The 18,487-nt window shown below is 44.3% G+C and overlaps 2 protein-coding genes across 3 annotated transcripts in view; one reads left to right on the forward strand and one right to left on the reverse strand.

Annotated features, from left to right (window-relative positions):
- Ncstn (nicastrin) lies at window positions 1-16,174 on the reverse strand. Its single transcript, XM_015492002.2, has 17 exons — window positions 15,980-16,174; window positions 14,625-14,729; window positions 10,333-10,456; window positions 9,809-9,930; window positions 9,246-9,391; window positions 8,099-8,249; window positions 7,670-7,779; window positions 6,783-6,935; window positions 6,082-6,186; window positions 5,856-5,933; window positions 4,487-4,659; window positions 2,844-2,946; window positions 2,630-2,725; window positions 2,246-2,333; window positions 1,835-1,989; window positions 1,349-1,561; window positions 1-808 (listed from the first exon to the last, which is right to left on the reverse strand). The coding sequence occupies exons 1-17, from the start codon at window positions 16,062-16,064 to the stop codon at window positions 686-688; spliced, it is 2,130 nt and encodes a 709-aa protein (XP_015347488.1). The 5' UTR covers window positions 16,065-16,174; the 3' UTR covers window positions 1-685.
- Window positions 16,173-18,487, forward strand: part of Copa (COPI coat complex subunit alpha) — a 45,026-nt gene continuing 42,711 nt past the window's right edge. For both annotated transcript variants that reach the window (XM_015492000.2, XM_015492001.2), the window contains exon 1: window positions 16,173-16,330. In XM_015492000.2, coding sequence (XP_015347486.1) covers window positions 16,291-16,330 — 40 coding nt within the window. In that variant the 5' untranslated portion in view covers window positions 16,173-16,290. The remainder of the gene's footprint in view (window positions 16,331-18,487) is intronic.

Here is an 18,487-nt window from a genome sequence, read left to right on the forward strand (position 1 = left end):
TTGTGTAGGATTATCTATTTTAATGAAACTCACTATTTATATATTTACAAAAAAAAAAAAGGAAAAAACAAAAATAGATATTACAGCTTAATAAAAAGTACAGCTGAGCACTGTGGGCTGGAAGTGGGATACCCACCTGGCAGCAAGCCCACCCTAACGTGCCATCTGAGGACCTAGGAAGGGCAGTGGGAAGGAGACGGCAGGCTCAGCCCAGAAAACCCCATCCTCCTCCTTGGGGTTCACTGTAGTTTGATCCTGATGTTCAACCTTTCACATTCCCCTTCCTGGTCCAGAAGGTGGTCAGGAGCAGTAGTTGGGAGTGGGGGGTCAGGGCAAGAGAGGGAACCAAGGAGGTACAGGGAAGACTGGGAAGGGAAGAGTCATCCTGAGGAAGGGTAAATTAGAGTTGGTGACTCTGGAGTTAAACAGAAACAGGAAGGCTCTATTGTAATCCCAGAATCTTGCAGGGAAGGGAAGGAGGAGGTATTGGGGAAGGGAGAGATGAGGAGGGGAGGCCACTTGTTTATTTCTTCCTGTCTCTTCTGGACAGTTCTATTCCTTTATGTTAATCCCAATCTGAGACAGGCCCAGAGAGGTTCCAGTGACAAACTAGTGGTTTGTTCCCAGTGGGACAAATGATGTAGGAAGTGAAATGCAGAGCTGCCAGGGTAAGCTGGAGTTCTCCTTAGTAAGACACAGATCCTGGCTCTCGGGGAACAATGAAAAGGACGTCAGCTTTGGCATTGATGCAGTAGGTGACGATGAGAGAGAAGAGGAGGATGCCGAATCCCACCATCAGGGTGATAAGCTGCAGGTGAGGGAAGGAGAAATGGTTTATCAGAACTCAGTGCAACTATGGATAACTGGGAAGACAGGCTGGCTGAATTCTGGTGCTGGCATCAAGCACCTACTATGGAACAAGCACAGGCAACATCTTCCCAATCTGCACTTAACTTTCCTCATTTGAAGGAAGAAGTATCTCTGTTCTTGCTTCCATCTTGCATTACTTAGATTTTAAGTATCTGGAAGGCAGGACTCATGCCTTTGATTCTTTCCTGGTGCTTATATTAATGATTTACTAATGACACAGGCTCAATATGTTAGACTGACTCATCCCAGCTGTGCCAGATGGGGAACGCCAGGTGGGAGTGGGGGCTATGAGAGAACTTATGGGATACATGGGGCTTTCTCTAATGGTGAAGGAAGAACCGCCTCTCAACAAGACAGATTTACAATAGGTATTTGCCACAAATCTGGGGTAAATGGGAGATGGAAGGGGGTACAAGACAAGAGACAACAGAAAGAAGTCAAATAGATCTCTGCCATTTCCCTTCTGGTCTCATCTCACCTCAAGCTCTTTGCTGGCAATGAGGAATATCCGGGCATGGATATCTTTCCAGCGGCTCTCAGTCCACGTGGAATATTCAGTGGAGCTCCACTGACTCAGTTCAAAGGCAGGAGACAAGGCCCTGGCCAGTCGAGCCGTGGAACGCACGCACCGGGGGAGCCGATCCGTTTCATTGGAATTCAAAGGGCCCTGAACCCATGAGTACTCATATAGCTGCACAGGAAGATGGGCCACAACACAGGGCTGGGTTGATCCTCCTACTCCCTCCCCATCAGTACCACTCCAACTCACTAACTGGCTGCAGTCCCTTTCCCTTTAAGTAGTCCAATTTTATCCAGGCTACTGCCTCTTCAACCCTTAGGTTCACGGGGCAGTGTCCCTCCACCCCTCCCTCCCAATCCCCTGGGTCCATCTGGGCTTAGGAGATCCTCCAACTTTCCCAAGGCAAGGAGTCCCGAGGCACCTCCGACACCCACCACCACTCACATCCTTGTTTTCATTTGGAACTTTACTTGGATCCTGGCACTGCTCTCGGGTGAGGCCGATCACCTTGCCAGTCAAATTTGCCAAGACATACTGCACAACGTAAGTGGTGTTGGTGGGGCTGGAGACGGCGATGTAATGTTGGAGAGGCCCATCGCCTGATTGCAGGCCAAAGGGAAGGGAGGATTTGATGGGTGGAAGATGGGGTGAGGGTAGACAGAAATAAGAAGAGCCCCCAATTGGCAGAAGCCAGAAAAGAAAGTTAAGAGAAGAGGATCCAACAAACAACAGGAGAAAGAAAGAAACAGGGGGGAAAGAAAAAGAGAAAAAAGGGTAAAGATTAAACCCAAATGATGCCTTTTTTTCTATACCTTTCCTCAGCTAAGGGTCTCCCTTCTCATATCAGATGCTTACCCAAGTAGGACCTGAGGTCCTGTCTGAGGATAGACTGGAACCATGAGTTGTTGGCTCTAACCAGGAACCCATACAGCAGGCGAGTGACCTAAGATTAGAACAGAGAAAAGAGGGGGGGAAAAAAAACCCTATGACTTGGAGCAAGCTCAGGGAAAGAATTAAAGATCAATCAGGAGCAGGAACCAGACAGGAGCTGGGAGACAGTCGCAGGCCCGCAAAGTGACAGATGAAACCCACCCAAGAGTTCTCTGGGGCATCATCCTTCCTCGCACCAACAGGCATGCTGAACTCTAAAACTTAGGAGGCTAGGCAAGGGACATAAGGATAAGTGTGGCCTGCTGTGTAAACAGAGACAGAAAGAAGTGGGGGCCCATTTGCTCTCACCGTTTGGGGATCAGCCTGAATTGTGTCGCTGAAGTTGGTGCCCCCTGCAAGTTCGTACAGTGCTCGTGCCAGCACCGTGGCCACATTTGCCAGGGCCTGCAGTGGGTGAGGGAAGTGGCTGAACGGCTTACCTCTTCTACCCTCAAGTGGCAACATTTAAACATATTCATTTGCTGTGTTTCCCATGTTTCCACCCAACTTGGGTAAGGGCTACCTTAGCAGTGTCTGTCACAAAGTTCAGGTCCTCTTCAGGGCTCTGCCAGTCAGGATAGCTCACATTGATGTTCTCAGCAGTGTCATAAATGCTCTGGTAGTAGCTGTCAGAAGAGCCAGCATAAGCCTTGGCTATATCAACCAGGGCCTTTCCCCTTTCCTATTTCCTAGTGAAGCATTCACTTTATCTTTCATTATTGAGGAAGGGAGAAAATTAGGATCCATGGTTAAAGAAGGCATGGAGAATGGGGAGGTAGGAGTGAAGGTGAGAGTGGTAAAATACAAAGACAAGGTAAAAAAGGTAAATAAACAGATCTTTTTTGGGGGGAGTGGGGTATCAGGGGCACTCGACTATTGAGCCACATCCCCAGCCCTATTTTTGTACTTTATTTAGAGACAGGGTCTCACTGAGTTGCTTAGTGCCTTGCTTTTGCTGAGGCTGGCTTTGAACTTGCAATCTTCCTGCCTCCACCTCCTGAGCCACTGGGATTACGGGCGTGCGCCCTGTTTAAACTGAGATCTTTAACCACAGGAGACTCTCCTAATATCATTTAGGCTAGAGACATAGGAGGATGGCTAAGAAGATTTCCAGATATTTCTGCCACACATCATCAGAGCAATTGTGTGATTTTCCAATAAACATTTCTATTGTCGGTGGCTGGAGTGGAGGGGGGATTAGCAGGTACTAGGATCAGGTATAGCCCAGATATGTATAAACACACTAATATATAACATGGCAAAATAAATAATCACCATGATGGTCCTTGGGAAGCTCCAAGGAATTAGCTTTTAAAAGAGGGCGAGAAGAAGAGAGCTCCCAGCCTTTACCACTAATAAATCCCTGCTCTAGTCAAGCCAGCCACATAATCAAATCCAAAATGTGTTCAAATGATGAACCATACCTTACTCCAAATTGATGCCAAGGAAAGACATGAAGAAGATAGCTGACAACAGAACTGTCACTCTCCTGATTAAATGTGAGAAGGGGCTACTTTGCTAGCTCGGAGAACCTGGGCCAAAGCGTTTTTACTGAGAAACTCGTGTAGCCCCCAAAAGGCTGGTAAGTTAGCAATCAGCCTACGAGAAGTTTCCTGTTATCCCTGGCCTCATGCTAGGGGCAGTTTGAGGATACCCGTAACCAAGAAATAGGAAACAAACAGCATCTCACTTCTTATCTCTGGAGCCCCCTCAGCACAAGGAATCATGTGCACCTACCAATCTGGCATGGACATGTTCTATTTCATAGAGTACTATCTGTGGTGCCCTTGGGCGGGACCCACACAGGGACAGCTCTCTGTTCTCCACAGGAGGAATCCTCCTCCCATCCTTTCCATGCTCTTGTTAGAGATGATGCCCTCTGCTGGCTGCCCTGGGGTACTCAGGCCCCAGGAGAACCTGAAGAAGGAACCATAACAGGAGGATGGCTGCTAGGAAAGGGCAAGGTTGAGGTTGTTTATCTAAGACAGACATCAAGTCAATGAGGGTGCTAGGTCTGATGTGAACAGGACACTGAGCAAAGAACACAAACTGCCTGGAGGTTTGGGAGCAGGTGTTATGGCGGGGGGGTGATGGTACCCTTTCTCCCAGACTACAGAAGAGACTCCTGTTCAGAAGGAAGAGGATGTGGGATCAGGTGACTCTTACTGATTATGAAAGGAATGAGAGTGGTCAGCCAGAACAACACCAGAGATGTTTCGAGCTCGAAGAAATCGCTGCAGAGAAGAGGGTGGCAGGGCTTGGGATTGATTCAGCCTTCTGAGGATGATGTCAGGGACGCCAGTACCACTCTTTTCCAGTGTGGTCAGGAGGTCCTCCACCTGAGGAGCAAGGATTACTGATTGAGGGGACGAAGAGATGGGAAGTAGGAGGTCCCCTCTCAGGTCTGGGGCATTCTACATTTTGGGTTCCTTGTGTAGGGAGCTGCTCCATGCTCTCCTAGATCCACAGCCCTTAAACCTTTTGGAACTAAGGCTCTCTGACTTTCTTATAGTTCTTAACTTTTTTTTTTTTAACAGTACTAGGGATGGAACACAGGAACATTCTACCTCTGACCCACATTCCAGCTCTTTCTTTTCTTTTCTTTTTGGAGACAGGGTCTCACTAAGTTGCTCGGGCTGGCCTTGAACTTGTGATCATCCTGCTTAGCCTCCCAAGTCACTGTGATTACAGGTGTGTGCCACCATGCCTAGGCTCTGCCAATTTTTTTCCTTACAGTTAGGAAACTGGGGAAGAAAGAAGGTACCTATATTTCCCCATATTTACAGGTAAACCTAGTGTCCTTAGGACTCTGCCTTATCCTCAGTGAATGTTTCACTTATTATTTGTTGTGCAGAATTGGAGGGGGCAAATCGTAAAAAAGTCTCCAAGTGCCACAGGAGGCCAGAGAAGGAATGATATCAAGCCTGGAGTGGCAGGAACAGGACTGCATGGTAAAAAGCAGGTTTAGGGGCTGGGGATGTGGCTCAAGCGGTAGCGCGCTCGCCTGGCATGCGTGTGGCCCGGGTTCGATACTCAGCACCACATACAGACAAAGATGTTGTGTCTGCCAAATACTAAAAAATAAATATTAAAAAAAATTCTCTCTCTCTCTCCCTCTTTCTCACTCTTTCTTTAAAAAAAAAAAAAAAGGCAGGTTTAAAGCTGGACCTGCTAGAGAGAAGTGTCTAGAACAAGTAGGGAGGAAAATGGAGGACAATCTGGGTGGGAATGTAACAGAAGCAGGTGGCCTGGTCAACGGGATACACAAGGGTCAAGGAGAGAAGGGAGCTAGTGTTCTACATGTCCTTAGTGGGCAGTGGTAGTTTGCTAGGCACCAAATGATCAGAGAACTACCCACTCCAAGAAGCCAACCAGATGTCACTGAGATTGCCATTTTTCCCAGCGAGCCGTACGAGCTGTGTTGTTCATCCTTTAGACACACCCAGGCTAACTTTTTTTCTTAATTTGATTCTCAGGCACCAGGGTTAATGGGGACAGAGCAGAGGCTGGGATGTGGGGTCCATATTTGGGTTACCTGGTTCCGCACAGACTCATTTTTCTGAGACATGGGGTCTGTGTGCATCCAGAGCTCTGCTGAAGTCCTTAAGGCCACCTGGAAGAAGGATGAAGAAGCAACATTTACAGGCAGCCTCCAGTTTTGGCCCACGCCTGAGAGAAAGGAGTCACAGGAAGGGGAGGGTAGTGTCTGTAGCAAGGACAAAAGAGGAGGAAGGACAGGAGTGAAAGAGTGAGATGCACACCTGTCCCAGCTCCACGAATGAGTCAATGTTCTCTAAGTGCACAGGAAACTTGCCCTTCTCCATGTCGTAGACCATTCTTGAGCTACCAATATAGTCAAACGTTTCCTGAGGGTTGGAGATGGGTGGAAAAGGAAAGAAAAATTTAAAAGGGTTAGGGTAGCCTCGAGAAAAGCTAGAATGTCAAAGCTATAGGCAGGAAGGCTCCTCCATCTCCCAGCTATGACCGTCCCTCCCATGTGTGTATCAGAGGACTTCTCAAGTCCAGAAGCGGGAAAACAGCCTTCCCAAGGTCTTTAAAAAACAACAACAACAAAAACATTAGCTGTTAGGAGTCTGCTTCTTGACTCCACTTCTACTAACTCAGCCTCAGCTGCCATTGTCTTATGCCAAGGTCAGGCTGTGGTGCCAGAAGGGACCGGCAGGATGCCACAATGGGGTCCAGACAATAAGAGTAAAAGGAAGCCTCAAATAGATCCTATCAATGGGAAACTAAAGGGGCTGGTAACACATCAAATTCAGGACACAGAGGCTTCCTAAAATAGAGATCCTCAAAGGAGAGACACAAAGGAACATTCAAAAGCTCTGGGCTGATTAACAGAAGGGTCAAATGCTGAGGCTCTTCTCCTCAACTAATAGTCACTCCCATCTTTGCCGTCTACCTCCTTCCCTGCCACACCACCCCGGGGGAAAAAAAGCCTCACCCCTTGGAAGAAGACAAACATGACATTGCGGGGCAAGATGGTCACATCCGGTGCCTTTTGCAAAGCTTCAGCTGCAGCCAGCTGAGTGACGAAGGAGGCAACAGCACTTTCAGCCCCTGGAGCCACATTCCAGAAAAAGGAACGGCTGTCCAGCTGAGTTCAGAAGAAGACAAAGGGAGGTACACTTTTAAACTGGAAATGAGGACCAGGCCCAATCCCTTTCCTGTCCAACCAAGAGAATATTCATGTGTTGTGGCAATGGACAGAACCTAGTAGTCCCTCAACCCACATCCCTCTCCATTTGAGATTTCCCAATGTAGCAACTCAGAAGTTGGAAAATGCCCAATAAAGGCTTGAAGACTGACCCCAGGGGAACTCTACCACTGAGCTACATCCTCAGCGCCCCCACCCCCGCTTTTTGTTAAATTTTTTTTAGTTTTAATTGAACACAGTACCTTTATTTATTTTTAAAATATTGTTTTAGTTGTGGATGGTCCTTTATTTTATTTGCTTATTTATATGTGGTGCTGGGAATCAAACGCAGTACCTCACGTGTACAAGGCAAGTGTTCCGCCACTGAGCTACAACTCCAGCCCCATAATACCTTTATTTTATTTATTTATAAGTGGTGCTGAGGATTAATCCCAGTGCCTCACACATGCTAGGTGAGCATTCTACTGCTGAGCCACAACCCCAGCCCTCTTCAGCCCTTTTCATTATTTATTTTGAGATAGGGTCTTGCTGAATTTCTGTAGCTGGCCTCAAATTTGTGATTCTTCTGCCTTAGCCTCCCATGTTGCTGGAATTACAGGTGTGCGTCACTACACCAGGCCCTGCCACTCTTTCTGTGTCAGCCCTGCTCGTGCTGATCAGAGGCCAACACTTACCCGGGTAGCAGCAACCACAACCCTGTCATCAGGATCTAAGGCCCCAGATGTATTTATAGGCTTAAGCATGCTCCAGACGTTGTAGTCAGACAGGGGGTCACAGACGATTTCTGAGCAAGACACAAACACCGTGAGATCAATTGGACTAAGGGAGACAGAAGCTATAAAGAAGATCTGTAAGACCTTTCTGACCAGAGCCCTGTGGACTCTGTGGATTATTGTCTCTGTCTCCAACTATTCCAGGTTAGCTTCTTTGCTGTCTTCTCCTTTAGGTACAAGCTGCCTAAAATGTTCAAATTGTTGCTGCTTCTCCTACCCAGCACTTGCTGCCTGTGCCTACTCTTCCCTGCTGTGGTCTTGCCAACATTCCCAGGGCAGGCCCTTGTGCCCCCACTGCAGTACACCCAACAGAACTTGGACCTGCTTTACCTGGGTTGATACTGAAGGTGCTCTGGATGAAGCTGCGCCGCATGCAGGTGGCAGTGCTGATGACAGCGTGCATGTGTGAGAAGAGCTGCATGGCACACAGTGGGAAGGTTGGTGCCGAGCCATTCTGACCCAGGTTGTGATCCCGATAGCACTGGAAGGACAGATGGACCCAATTCAGCATCTGTGGAATCCCTCCCTAACTTCCCAGCTTCATCCTTAAGTCACTCCCTTTTGGGAGACATCTGTCCCTGAGCTATAGGTGTCCTGGTACAACCATAGGATCCATAGATAAAGAAAAAAAACTCCTTAATAGATGCAAAGTGACACAGATTCAATGACCTCAATAGAGCAGATGAACTTATCCCATCCTAAGTGGCCTGGCCCAATCTGGAGCTTCAGCTACTATTCTGTGTGTAGGGGTGTGTGTGCATGTGTCAGAGGGTACTGAGGTCTGAGTCTAGGGGCACTTTACCATTGAGCTATATCCCCAGTCCTTTTTATTCTGAGATAGCATCTTACTAAGTTGCTGAGGGTCTTACTAAATTGCAGAGTCTGGTCTTAAACTTGTGATCCTCCTGCCTCAGCCTCCTAAGTAGCTGGGATTACAGGCATACACTGCTGTGCCTGGCTATTCAGCTAGTTTGTTTTGTTTTGTTTTGGTAACAGGGATTGAACCTAGGGGGTTAACCACTGAGCCACACCCCCAGCCCTTTTTATATTTTATTTAGAGATAGGGTCTCACTAAGTTGCTTAGGGCCTCACTAAATTGCTGAGACTGGCTTTAAACTCATGATCCTCCTGCCTCAGCCTCCCAAGTCACTGGGGTTACAAGTGTGAACCCAGCTCTCACTGGGGTTACAATGTGAACCCAGCTCATCTGGTACTTAATTAGGGCCCCATATCATATTATTCTTTCAAATATTCTTTATATATATTTTTTTAGTCTAAAAGTTGTTAATGCTGTGATATCAGAGAGGAGAGAAATAGAAGAGAAAAATATAAGGAAAATAAACTTCTTGGTTCTTGTTTGTAGCAACTGTTTTTCAAAGTGTATACCAATATTAAAATTAACCTCCATCTAAAGAGAAGAGCCTGAAAAATAATCCTCTTTCTCATTAGAATTGCTAGGAGCTGGTATAGTCTTTACCTGCTTGATGACCTTGGTTTCATTTTCGTCTTCAAGAAGAAAGATAGGAAAACTAAAGTCTTCATAAGCCAAGCCATTGCCCAGACTGTTCCATAGCACTTCTTTGCAATGGGCAAACTCTGACCCATAGGAGTTGGAGTAAATGCCTGAAGGGAGGAAGAGGGGTTGGGAGAAATGGGGGTTTAGAACCAGGTTAGGGAGGAGGGTTAGGACATCAGAGTTGAGATTAAGAGTTCAAAAAGAGGCAGCAACTCACATAAACAACGAATCTATCACTGCCCACACTAAAATAGACACACTGGTATCAGGGGACCTTAGGCTGACAGATGAGGGATCTAAGCATGTGACAAGAAAGGGTGATGGAAGGTAAGTGGAAGTAGGGGAAGGAGGAGAGGGAAGGGATGAGTGGCAAAGACAAAGAAACACTATTTTCCATTTGGGAGTCAGATGCTCATGATGCACACAGATGGAGACCAGATACCCTCTCCTGGTGCTGCCACAGACACTTGAGACTGAAGCAACAATGAGCCTTGGATGACAGTGGGCTCTCCTGAGGCTCTTACCAAACCCATCATTTGGGCACTGCACACTAGGAGAGAAGTCTGGGGTGGGACTGGGCTTGGCCAAGGTCACTGCAAGACCAGCAATTCGGCTGGTTCTCCCCTTCAGTTTCTCCATTACATCCCTGGAATAGAGAAGAAATGCCACGAGAGGAAACAGGAAGGTAGCAGACATTCTAGTACCCTAGTCCTTGGGATGGAAATGAATGGAGAACAAAGGAATCAAAACCCTTAACCGCTTCTTCCCTTTTTGGCCTTGAATTTCTCAGTCTAGACTATGGCCCAATCTGATTTTCGGGACTAATCTCACCTACCTTGGGCAATTCTCTCTCTCTGAAATCCTTACCCACTAGAGTGCTATTTTAAGGTCACCAGGATGATTCCCTTTGCTAGTACCTCTTCCCTTCTGAAGACCAACTCTGCCCCTTCCCCAACCAGGTCAGGGAAACCTCACAAATATGAGGACTGTTTACTGTTCTTTTTCTTTCTCTGGATCTATTTTCCCAGTAGTCTTATCCAGTTCTTACCTGGTAAAGAGCTTGCCCTCTAGCAGAACCATGTAAGGGGGGTTAGGGCCATCTGTCAACACCCACTGCAGGTCCTCTTCTTTCTCTACTACATGGATAACCCCTGTGTCTCCACTAATTGAAGCTGCCAGGAGAGAACGGATAGAATTAAAATTCACACATTTGACCATTCCGACTTTACCTTACTGATTTTGCAGATCTTTTAACCCTAAAGATATTAAAAACATGTTTGAGTGAATATAGCCACTTCTGGACTTCAATTGAAGAACTGAATTGCTCCAGGTTCATCTGAAGGAAGGAATGGAAGACAAAAAAGCCCAAAAGGCCTCACTAGCAGTCTTATTTATTAAACAGAAAGACTCTGTGATCATTTTTTGCCTAATTCCAACAACCTCACTTAGCCATATACATAAGATTCTGGAACAGCAGACATTCAAGTTTTTAAATGTGTCTCCAGGAAATGCCAGATTCTAGATCTGTAGCTCAGACTTCTGGTTTTGAAGGATTTTTTTCCCCATTTGGAAAAAAAATTTCCCCATTTCCCCATGGTGTTTTACCACTGAGCTACATCCTTAATTTTATTTTTAGACAGGGTCTCGATAATTGCTGAGGGTCTTGCTAAATTGCTGAGGCTGGCCTTGAACTTACGATTCTCCTCCCTCAACCTTCCAATTTGCTGACATTACAGGCGTAAACGACCACATCTGGCTTTTTTCTTTTTCCTGGTGGTGCTGAGAATCAAACTCAGGCCTCATGCACAGTACACAAGCATTCTATCACTGAGCTACACCCCCAGTCCAGATCTCTAGCTCTGAATCTTTCTTTGTGAAAATGTGTAGATTTTGGCTGCAGTAGCCTTCCTGGATCACCATTTCCTTGCTACTATTTTGGAGATGACTTTTACTTGCTCCCGGCCAGTTTTAAGCGAGGTTTTTGTTTCTGGGTAGTGATTATTGAACCCAAGGGTGCTTGAACTCACTTGCCCACTGCTAGAGACAGGGTCTCACTGAGTTGCTTAGGGACTCCCTAAGTTGCTGAGGCTGGCTTTGAACTTGTGATCCTCCTGCCTCAGCCTCCCAAGCTGCTGGGATTATATTAGGTGAGATTAATTAAGAACTCTGAGGTCTCTAGAATAGAACTTCTCAATTAATAGGTCTTGAATGGATTAGAAATGTGCCGATATTGAGCTAGGTGTGGTGATGCATGCCTGTAATCCCAGCAAGTTCAAACCCTGGTATCAAAAAAAATTTTTTATAAATGTGCTGATATTGATTGGCTTCCTTCCTGGGAATCCAGGGTTTCCAAAGTCCCTAGGCTGGTCACCTATAGCCAAAAGCTAACTGTTTACTCCAGGATGTTCTACACATATAGACAAATGAGGCCACACCAATAACATTTCTGTGCATCTCATGATGTGACAAATATTGGGAAGCACTGCTCCAGAGGAAGGATGGTCCACAGTCCAGAATGTAGAATTATGGAATTCTTCATAATTCAAGGCACTTGGAAATACCCCTCAAATCTCTAGGGATCCATGTAGAGACATCCTAGGGTCTCCCTGTCAGTCTTCTCCCCCACTGAAGTTGAATGTGTTATTCATAAATTATTTGCAGTAGTTCTTAGCTCTGACTGTATAACAGAATCATTTTGGAAGTTCTGTTTTTTCTTTTTTGTTTTGGCAGTGCTAGGGACTAATCCCAGGGCCTCATGCATGCTGAGTAAGCACACAGTCTACCAATGAGCAATATAACTCAATTCCTGGGGTTTAAAAAAATATAGATGCTTACCTCAGATCTTCTAAATTAAAATTGCTAATGGTAAGGCCCAGATACATGTATTTTTCAAAACATAACGCATGTAGTTCTTTATTATTCACAGCCCAGCATGAGAACTATGCTTCCAGACAAAGGTACAAAAATACTTACTAGCACTTGATAGGAGGCAAAAACTATAAGCACTTCCCCAATGCTACCAAAGCAGGATTTTTCTCCCATGAGATCTGACAAAATCTAAACATGAAGGCAGAGTCCCCAGAATTCAACTATGGCTTATATATAATAAATATGTAACAAGTTCATGTTAATGGTGATAATAGTAAAATAGGGAGGAATATAAGAGTTTGGAACCACTTCAATTAGTATTCAGATACCAATGGAAGTTCTAAGTAAAACAAAACTAAAATCAAAACAAATAAACAAAAATAGTTCTTGCCATAGCACTTAAAACATGGGAGAAGGAAAAGCTGGTATAAATTTAAAAATATGTAACTTCAGATCCAGGGAAGACAGGAAGGAGAAGAGCCATAATACTGGACTAAAGAAACCTAGAGTCTAATCTGGGCTCCAGCTATGTAGTCTTAAGTAACTTGCTTACTCTCTCTGGACCTTCAGCAAGGAACAACTTTTCTACCCCTACTCATCTCACAAAGTGGGGATAGAGGAGGGGAGGGAAGGAAAGAAACTTACACATAGCTTCCTTTGAGTGCTTTAAGGATCCAATAGAAGCAGGTCATAATAACCAGTAAATAAAATCTGGATCTCACTTTTTCTCCTTAGTTTTATTATGCTAGCAAAGCTAATTAAAGAAGGAATAGCCTGCTAAGAATGCACAGACACTGTGAAATAAGACTTAGAAATAACTAGGTTGAAAAGGAAACAAGAGCTTAATGAGGAAGTGGCCAGAGTCCAGCCTCTCCCTTTGTTTCGGTGTCGGTGTCAGTCCTGGTCCTTACCTTTGCCTCTAGAGGCTACTGCTATGCTTCCCACAGAGCTGCTTGAAGAACATGCAGAACGACTCACTTCCAAAGGAGATTTCTTAGCATCCAACTCCAGGACAATGAGGTCCTGGCCCTTTGCACTTACAATGGAGGTTCTAGCAACTTCATCAGTCTGATCCCAGCCCATTATGAACCTGACTGTCTTTCATCCACAAACTCAGTTTAGAAACTAGATCCAACAAAAACTTTATTTGGGACTCTTTGGAACCAATCAACCCATTCTCAGAATTTCCTGTAGCAGGGTCATGGTACAATTAACTGTGTTTAAGTTTAGCTCAGGGAAGGACAGGTAGAAAAATATAACTGCCTCCCTGAACAAGTCCCTTTCTTCCTAGTACTGTTTCCTTTTACCAAATTGGAAGGTTTCAGGCAATCACACGGCACTGTTGAGAACATGCTATTTATTAAGCATCATCAATAAGCATCTACAAGACTGCTTGACTTTCAGTTTTGTGCAAGACAGAAATAAACTGAAATTCAGAGGTAAGCAATTTGATGTTGAAGAAACAAAGATCAGACCATAAGCTTCTTGCCAACCTGCTAAACTATATTGTTTTAAAAAAATTTTTTAGTTGTAGATGGACACAATACCCATATTTATTTATTTTTTCTATGGTACTGAGAATTGAACCCAGTGCATCACACGTGCTGGGAGAGTACTCCACCACTGAGCCACAACCCAGCCCCTGCAAAATTACATTCCAACAGAGCTACTGAAAGACCAAAATCTATAGTGGCTCAAGCAGCAGATAAAGGGATTCAGCCTTTGGAACATAACTTTGTTTCCTTGTGATTTTTACAGCTTTTAGAACTATGGTGTCATAATTTAGAACACATTTACAAAGAAGAAAGATAAACCTGAATGCTAGGGCTGGGAATGTAGCTCAGTGGTAGAACACTTGCCTAGCACACATGAGGTGCTGGGTTTAATTCCAGAAACACCAACAACAAAAAATCCAAATGCTTCACTAATTCCACTTACAACTATTTGGCATTTTCAGTGCTTTCTCTTCAGCTAGTTCACTGAATTTCAGAAGCCCATTTTGGTTTCAAAATGATCATTCAGAGTACATATAATGAATGAACGCCATACAATATGAAATTTCTTTCTCCTTAGAAAACAGTACAATGTACCATGTGTGGGGGCACATGTCTGTAATGCCAGTAACTCAGGAGGCTGAGACAGGAGGACTGTAAATCTGAGGCAACTTAGCAAGACCTTGTCTAATTATTCAATTTCTCTAAATCTCAGTTTTATCATTTGTAAAATGGCAATAACAGGGTTTGTGGAGGTTAAATGAGACGCATGTGTAAAATGCTTGGCATGTAGCACTTACTGAATTTTAGCTCTTATTAACCATCTTGTCTGGTTTGACAGATGGCTCTCTATCATCTTCTTCTCACATAATCTAATCCGAGTACCAAGACTCTTAAGCATGACATGGATCTTTCTTAGTATCCAGGGCACAAACTGGAATATCAGTGACCACAAACACAAATCCCAATCTCAACTCACATTGGCAGCCAATCTGATGAGTGGCATTGAGCAGACGGACACAGGGAGCTGTTTTATTTAAGGGGATGTAGATCTTCCTTTCCACTGAATTTCCCTTGCATAAACCTGATTAAAAGATAAAATGATTTTTAAAAAGTGTTAGAAGAAATCAAGAGAACTAGAACTACACTCTATCATGTCATTAGCTTGATTTGTGACTTGGATAAATCATTCAATATCATACTTTCAAAAAATGGGACTAATGCCCATTCTTTTCAATACTTAGGAACATTGATGGAACAGATAAATGCTCAGTCAAGTACCTGCTGTGTACCTTAGAAGGTTCTTACAAATTTTGTAAAGAAAAATTGACAGTGAAGGCTAAAGAAATTTGATCTGTCAAAGGAAAGGTGTTTGACATTAGACGTGTCAGCTTCTGGTTTCATGGGTGACTTCTTTTCTGCTTTTCTATACTGTATTTATATTACTAACTAGTGAATAAAAGAGTGCTGGTCTAAGAATGTAAATTATGAACAACAAGAAAACAGAAACACCTTTCTGAGATTTTTCCCAGGAGTCTGAACAAAACTGGGAGAAATCTTATGCTACACACCTGTTCAGTTAATCTAACACCAGTAGGTCATTTGTGTGTTCCTACAGTGTGGGGCAGCTACAGTTTCTTCTTTGGGAATCTTTAAATCTACATGAATTTCTGCAAAGGCACAATCATGATTTTACACAGGCAGGTCTGTATTTGAGGGCTCAACCAAGTTGAAAGTCATATTCCAGAAAATAAATGCATGTACGCTAACATTTATGCAAATTATAAAACATAAATGTCCTTAAATCATTACTTCACGGTCCTAACAGTTAAGAGTATCCATTACCTTCCTTAGTTTCTCTTTACTGATGAGAAGAAACTGAGGCAAGACACAGGGACACAAGTTTATGGTGGAATCCACATAGGAAGAAATGAGAGCTGTGTACCTTTTAAGTGCCTTACAATACCCAAGAAGAAGGCTCTTTTGGTCTCACAAAGTCTAAAGGCTGGGAAGGAAACTGAACTTTCAAACCTGTCCCTTTGGCTGGAGCTGTGGGGGAAATAAGGCATCGGGACGAAGTGAGAGACAAGTAGACTGAAAACCCAGGAAGAGGCCTGGAAAAGGGAATGAAGCGACACAACGTGCCTCAAGGGACAGGGATGAAGGTCCTAGTAAAGAGGGAACTTCTGTTGCGGGAACGAAAGAGAAAGAGGATTTACAGAGTGGGGGGACAGAGGGGCAGCCGGGACCAAAAGGGAAACCCCGGCACTTGTGGTTGGGCGGAACCGGAGGGTTACCCTTAGAAAGCCAAGTTCACGAGCGGGGACACCTCACCTGGCAGTAGAACGGAGAAAGACAGAAGGCGAAAAAGAGTCAGGCTTCCCAGGTCAACCACAGAGTGGCCCCCAGCCGTGGCCATCTTGTTTATCAGCTGAGCGGAAGCCTCGGCGTCCCTTCAATCGAGTAGCGGCCTGTCTAGGCAGCCACTTGCACCGTCTCTGTGGTCCGGAGTTCTAGAGACCGGAAGTTCGTGTCTTGTGGGGCTTCCGGGAGGTGAGGAGGAGGGAGCTGACGTGGAGCCGTCCGAAGGGCAGCAGGGAGTGGAGGGTCCCAGGAATCAGGCGTAGTGGTCGGAGGCCTGAAGGATGCTAACCAAATTCGAGACCAAGAGCGCGCGGGTCAAAGGTAGTAGAAAAGTAAAGGGGGAACAAAGAGGAGGGACGTCGCGGGCGGCGCCGCCACGGGAAAAAGAGAAAATGGGTGGACTTGCAGGCCAAATTGGGCCTACCGGGCGAACCCCGGGGAGGACAGGAGGAGAAGTTGGTTCTGGCGGGCGGCTTTGCAGTCTTCTCTACTTTGTGCGTTCCGGGGCTCTGATTTACCTATGAATGGTTCCCTCACCGCAGCGGATTCCTTATTACCCACTCTCTATTCTTTCTCTTCCCCTTCTCTCCTGGGGACTGTGCTCCCTACTTGTTCTGCTCCCAAGGCTCTGTGACCCGATGGCCCTTTGATGACCGAATTATACAGGGAGGCCCAGGGAACTGACCTCTGTCACAGTAGCTTTTTCGAAGATGAGTACTCGGTTACTTCACGTCGGAGGCTTGTCTGCGCCATCTCAACATCTTGTACTTCGTTTGAACTTCATTGCCTAGTTGGAAATAGGGCATTACGGCCCGTAAGCCCCAATAAAGTCTGCGATTAAGAGGGTTGCTAGATAAAAGACATTAGATTGGAATTTCGGATAAATAGCCCCCCAAAAAAATCTCTTTGGAGGGCAAATGATTGAGATCACAGTTGTGTCTTAGACTGTCAAAATGAGAAAAGCAGAGAGTAAGGTCTAATGAGAACTGGGACTGTATATCTGGAATATTTAGAAAGATGCAGCATAGCAGAGTGATTAGGAACTTGTTCTTTGGAGTCAAGTGGGCTTACTTTGAAATAGTGAAACATCCACTAACAAGCCATATGACCTTAGGCCACTTATTTAACACCTCTAATCCCTTGCTTTCTCATCTTTAAAACGAGGGTAATTAATACTCTCTTCTAGAGAAAACTAAAATGAGAAGAATATGGAAAATTTTTTATTGTAGTGCCTGGCTACACTCAGAGACTAAAAAAAGATAATTAATATGAGAATATATTTTGACCAGTTTCTGGGTTTCATGAGAATCTTGATCTTGAAGGGTACCATTAAGAATTTCTAGGAGGCTGGGGATATGGCTCAAGTAGTAGCACGCTTGCCTAGAATGCGTGAGGCACTGCATTCGATCCTCAGCACCACTAAAAATAAAAATAAAGATATTGTGTCCACCTAAAGCTAATAAATAAATAATTTCTAGGCTGGGCACAGATGACTTGGAAGGCTGAGGCAGGAGGATCATAAGTTGGAGGTCAGCCTCAACAACTTAGCAAGTCCCTTTCTCAAAAAGGGCTAGGGATGGAGCTCAATGGTAAAGTGCCTTTGGGTTCAATCCTGACTATTAAAAAACAAACAAACAAACAAACAAAGGAAAAACAAAAAAGGATTTTTGAGACCACCTGAGGCAGGAAGATCACAAATTGCAGGCCAGTCTGGAAAACTTGGTGAAACTGTCTCAAAATAAATAATAAGTAATAATAAAGAGCAGCAAATGTATCTCAGTGATGGAGCAACCTCAGGTTTAGTCCCTATTGCTGTCACCTGTCCCCAAATGAGTGAATTCTGGGGTCTGAATGGTTAAAACGGGTCTTTATTGTCTTTTAAAAACTCTTTTAATTTCTTGTTAGGCAGTAAAAATGAAAAAAGATGTCAAAGAATTTGAGGGTCCATACCCATTTAGAATGTTACCATATATCATAAAGACAAAATAATGAACAATCTACTCTAAAAATAGATGATTTTGAAGAAGAAATACAAAATATTCCATAATTAATGAAAATAGCTTGACCTCAGTTAGTAATTAAAGAAATGCAAAAAAAAAAAAAAAACAATCAAAAAGTGAGATAACATTTAGGGATGTACCTTAGATTTGTAAAACAACAAAAAATTGATAATATCCTGTGTTAGCCAACATGTGCAAAATGGGTGCCTTTGTATTCTTGATGAGACTGTACATTAATAGTGTCTTTGTAATTAAACAGTGTCTACCAAAATGTTAGATGCACATGCTCTCTTCCTGAGCCATCCCAGTTTCAGGTCATTAGCCTAAAGTAGTACTAATGCAAATAGCCTAGATTATGTGTAGAAGTATTTTTTTTTTTAAATTTTTTTGTGGTTGTATGAATATAATACCTTTATTTTATTTGTTTATTTATATGTGGTGCTGAGGATTAAACCCAGTACCTAACACGTGCTAGGCA

This window comes from Marmota marmota, unplaced genomic scaffold (genome assembly GCF_001458135.2).
Source record: "Marmota marmota marmota unplaced genomic scaffold, marMar, whole genome shotgun sequence".
In the NCBI taxonomy this organism is placed as follows: Eukaryota; Metazoa; Chordata; class Mammalia; order Rodentia; family Sciuridae; genus Marmota; species Marmota marmota.

Coding starts and splice junctions, on each gene's coding strand:
- Ncstn (XM_015492002.2), bottom strand. CDS start 16,064: ATGGCCACGGCTGGGGGCCACTCTGTGGTTGACCTGGGAAGCCTGACT. Junction 6,187..6,782: donor TGTTTGTCTTCTTCCAAGGG/GTGAGGCTTTTT, acceptor TCCAACCCTCAG/GAAACGTTTGACTATATTGG. Junction 5,934..6,081: donor CATTCGTGGAGCTGGGACAG/GTGTGCATCTCA, acceptor TCCTTCTTCCAG/GTGGCCTTAAGGACTTCAGC.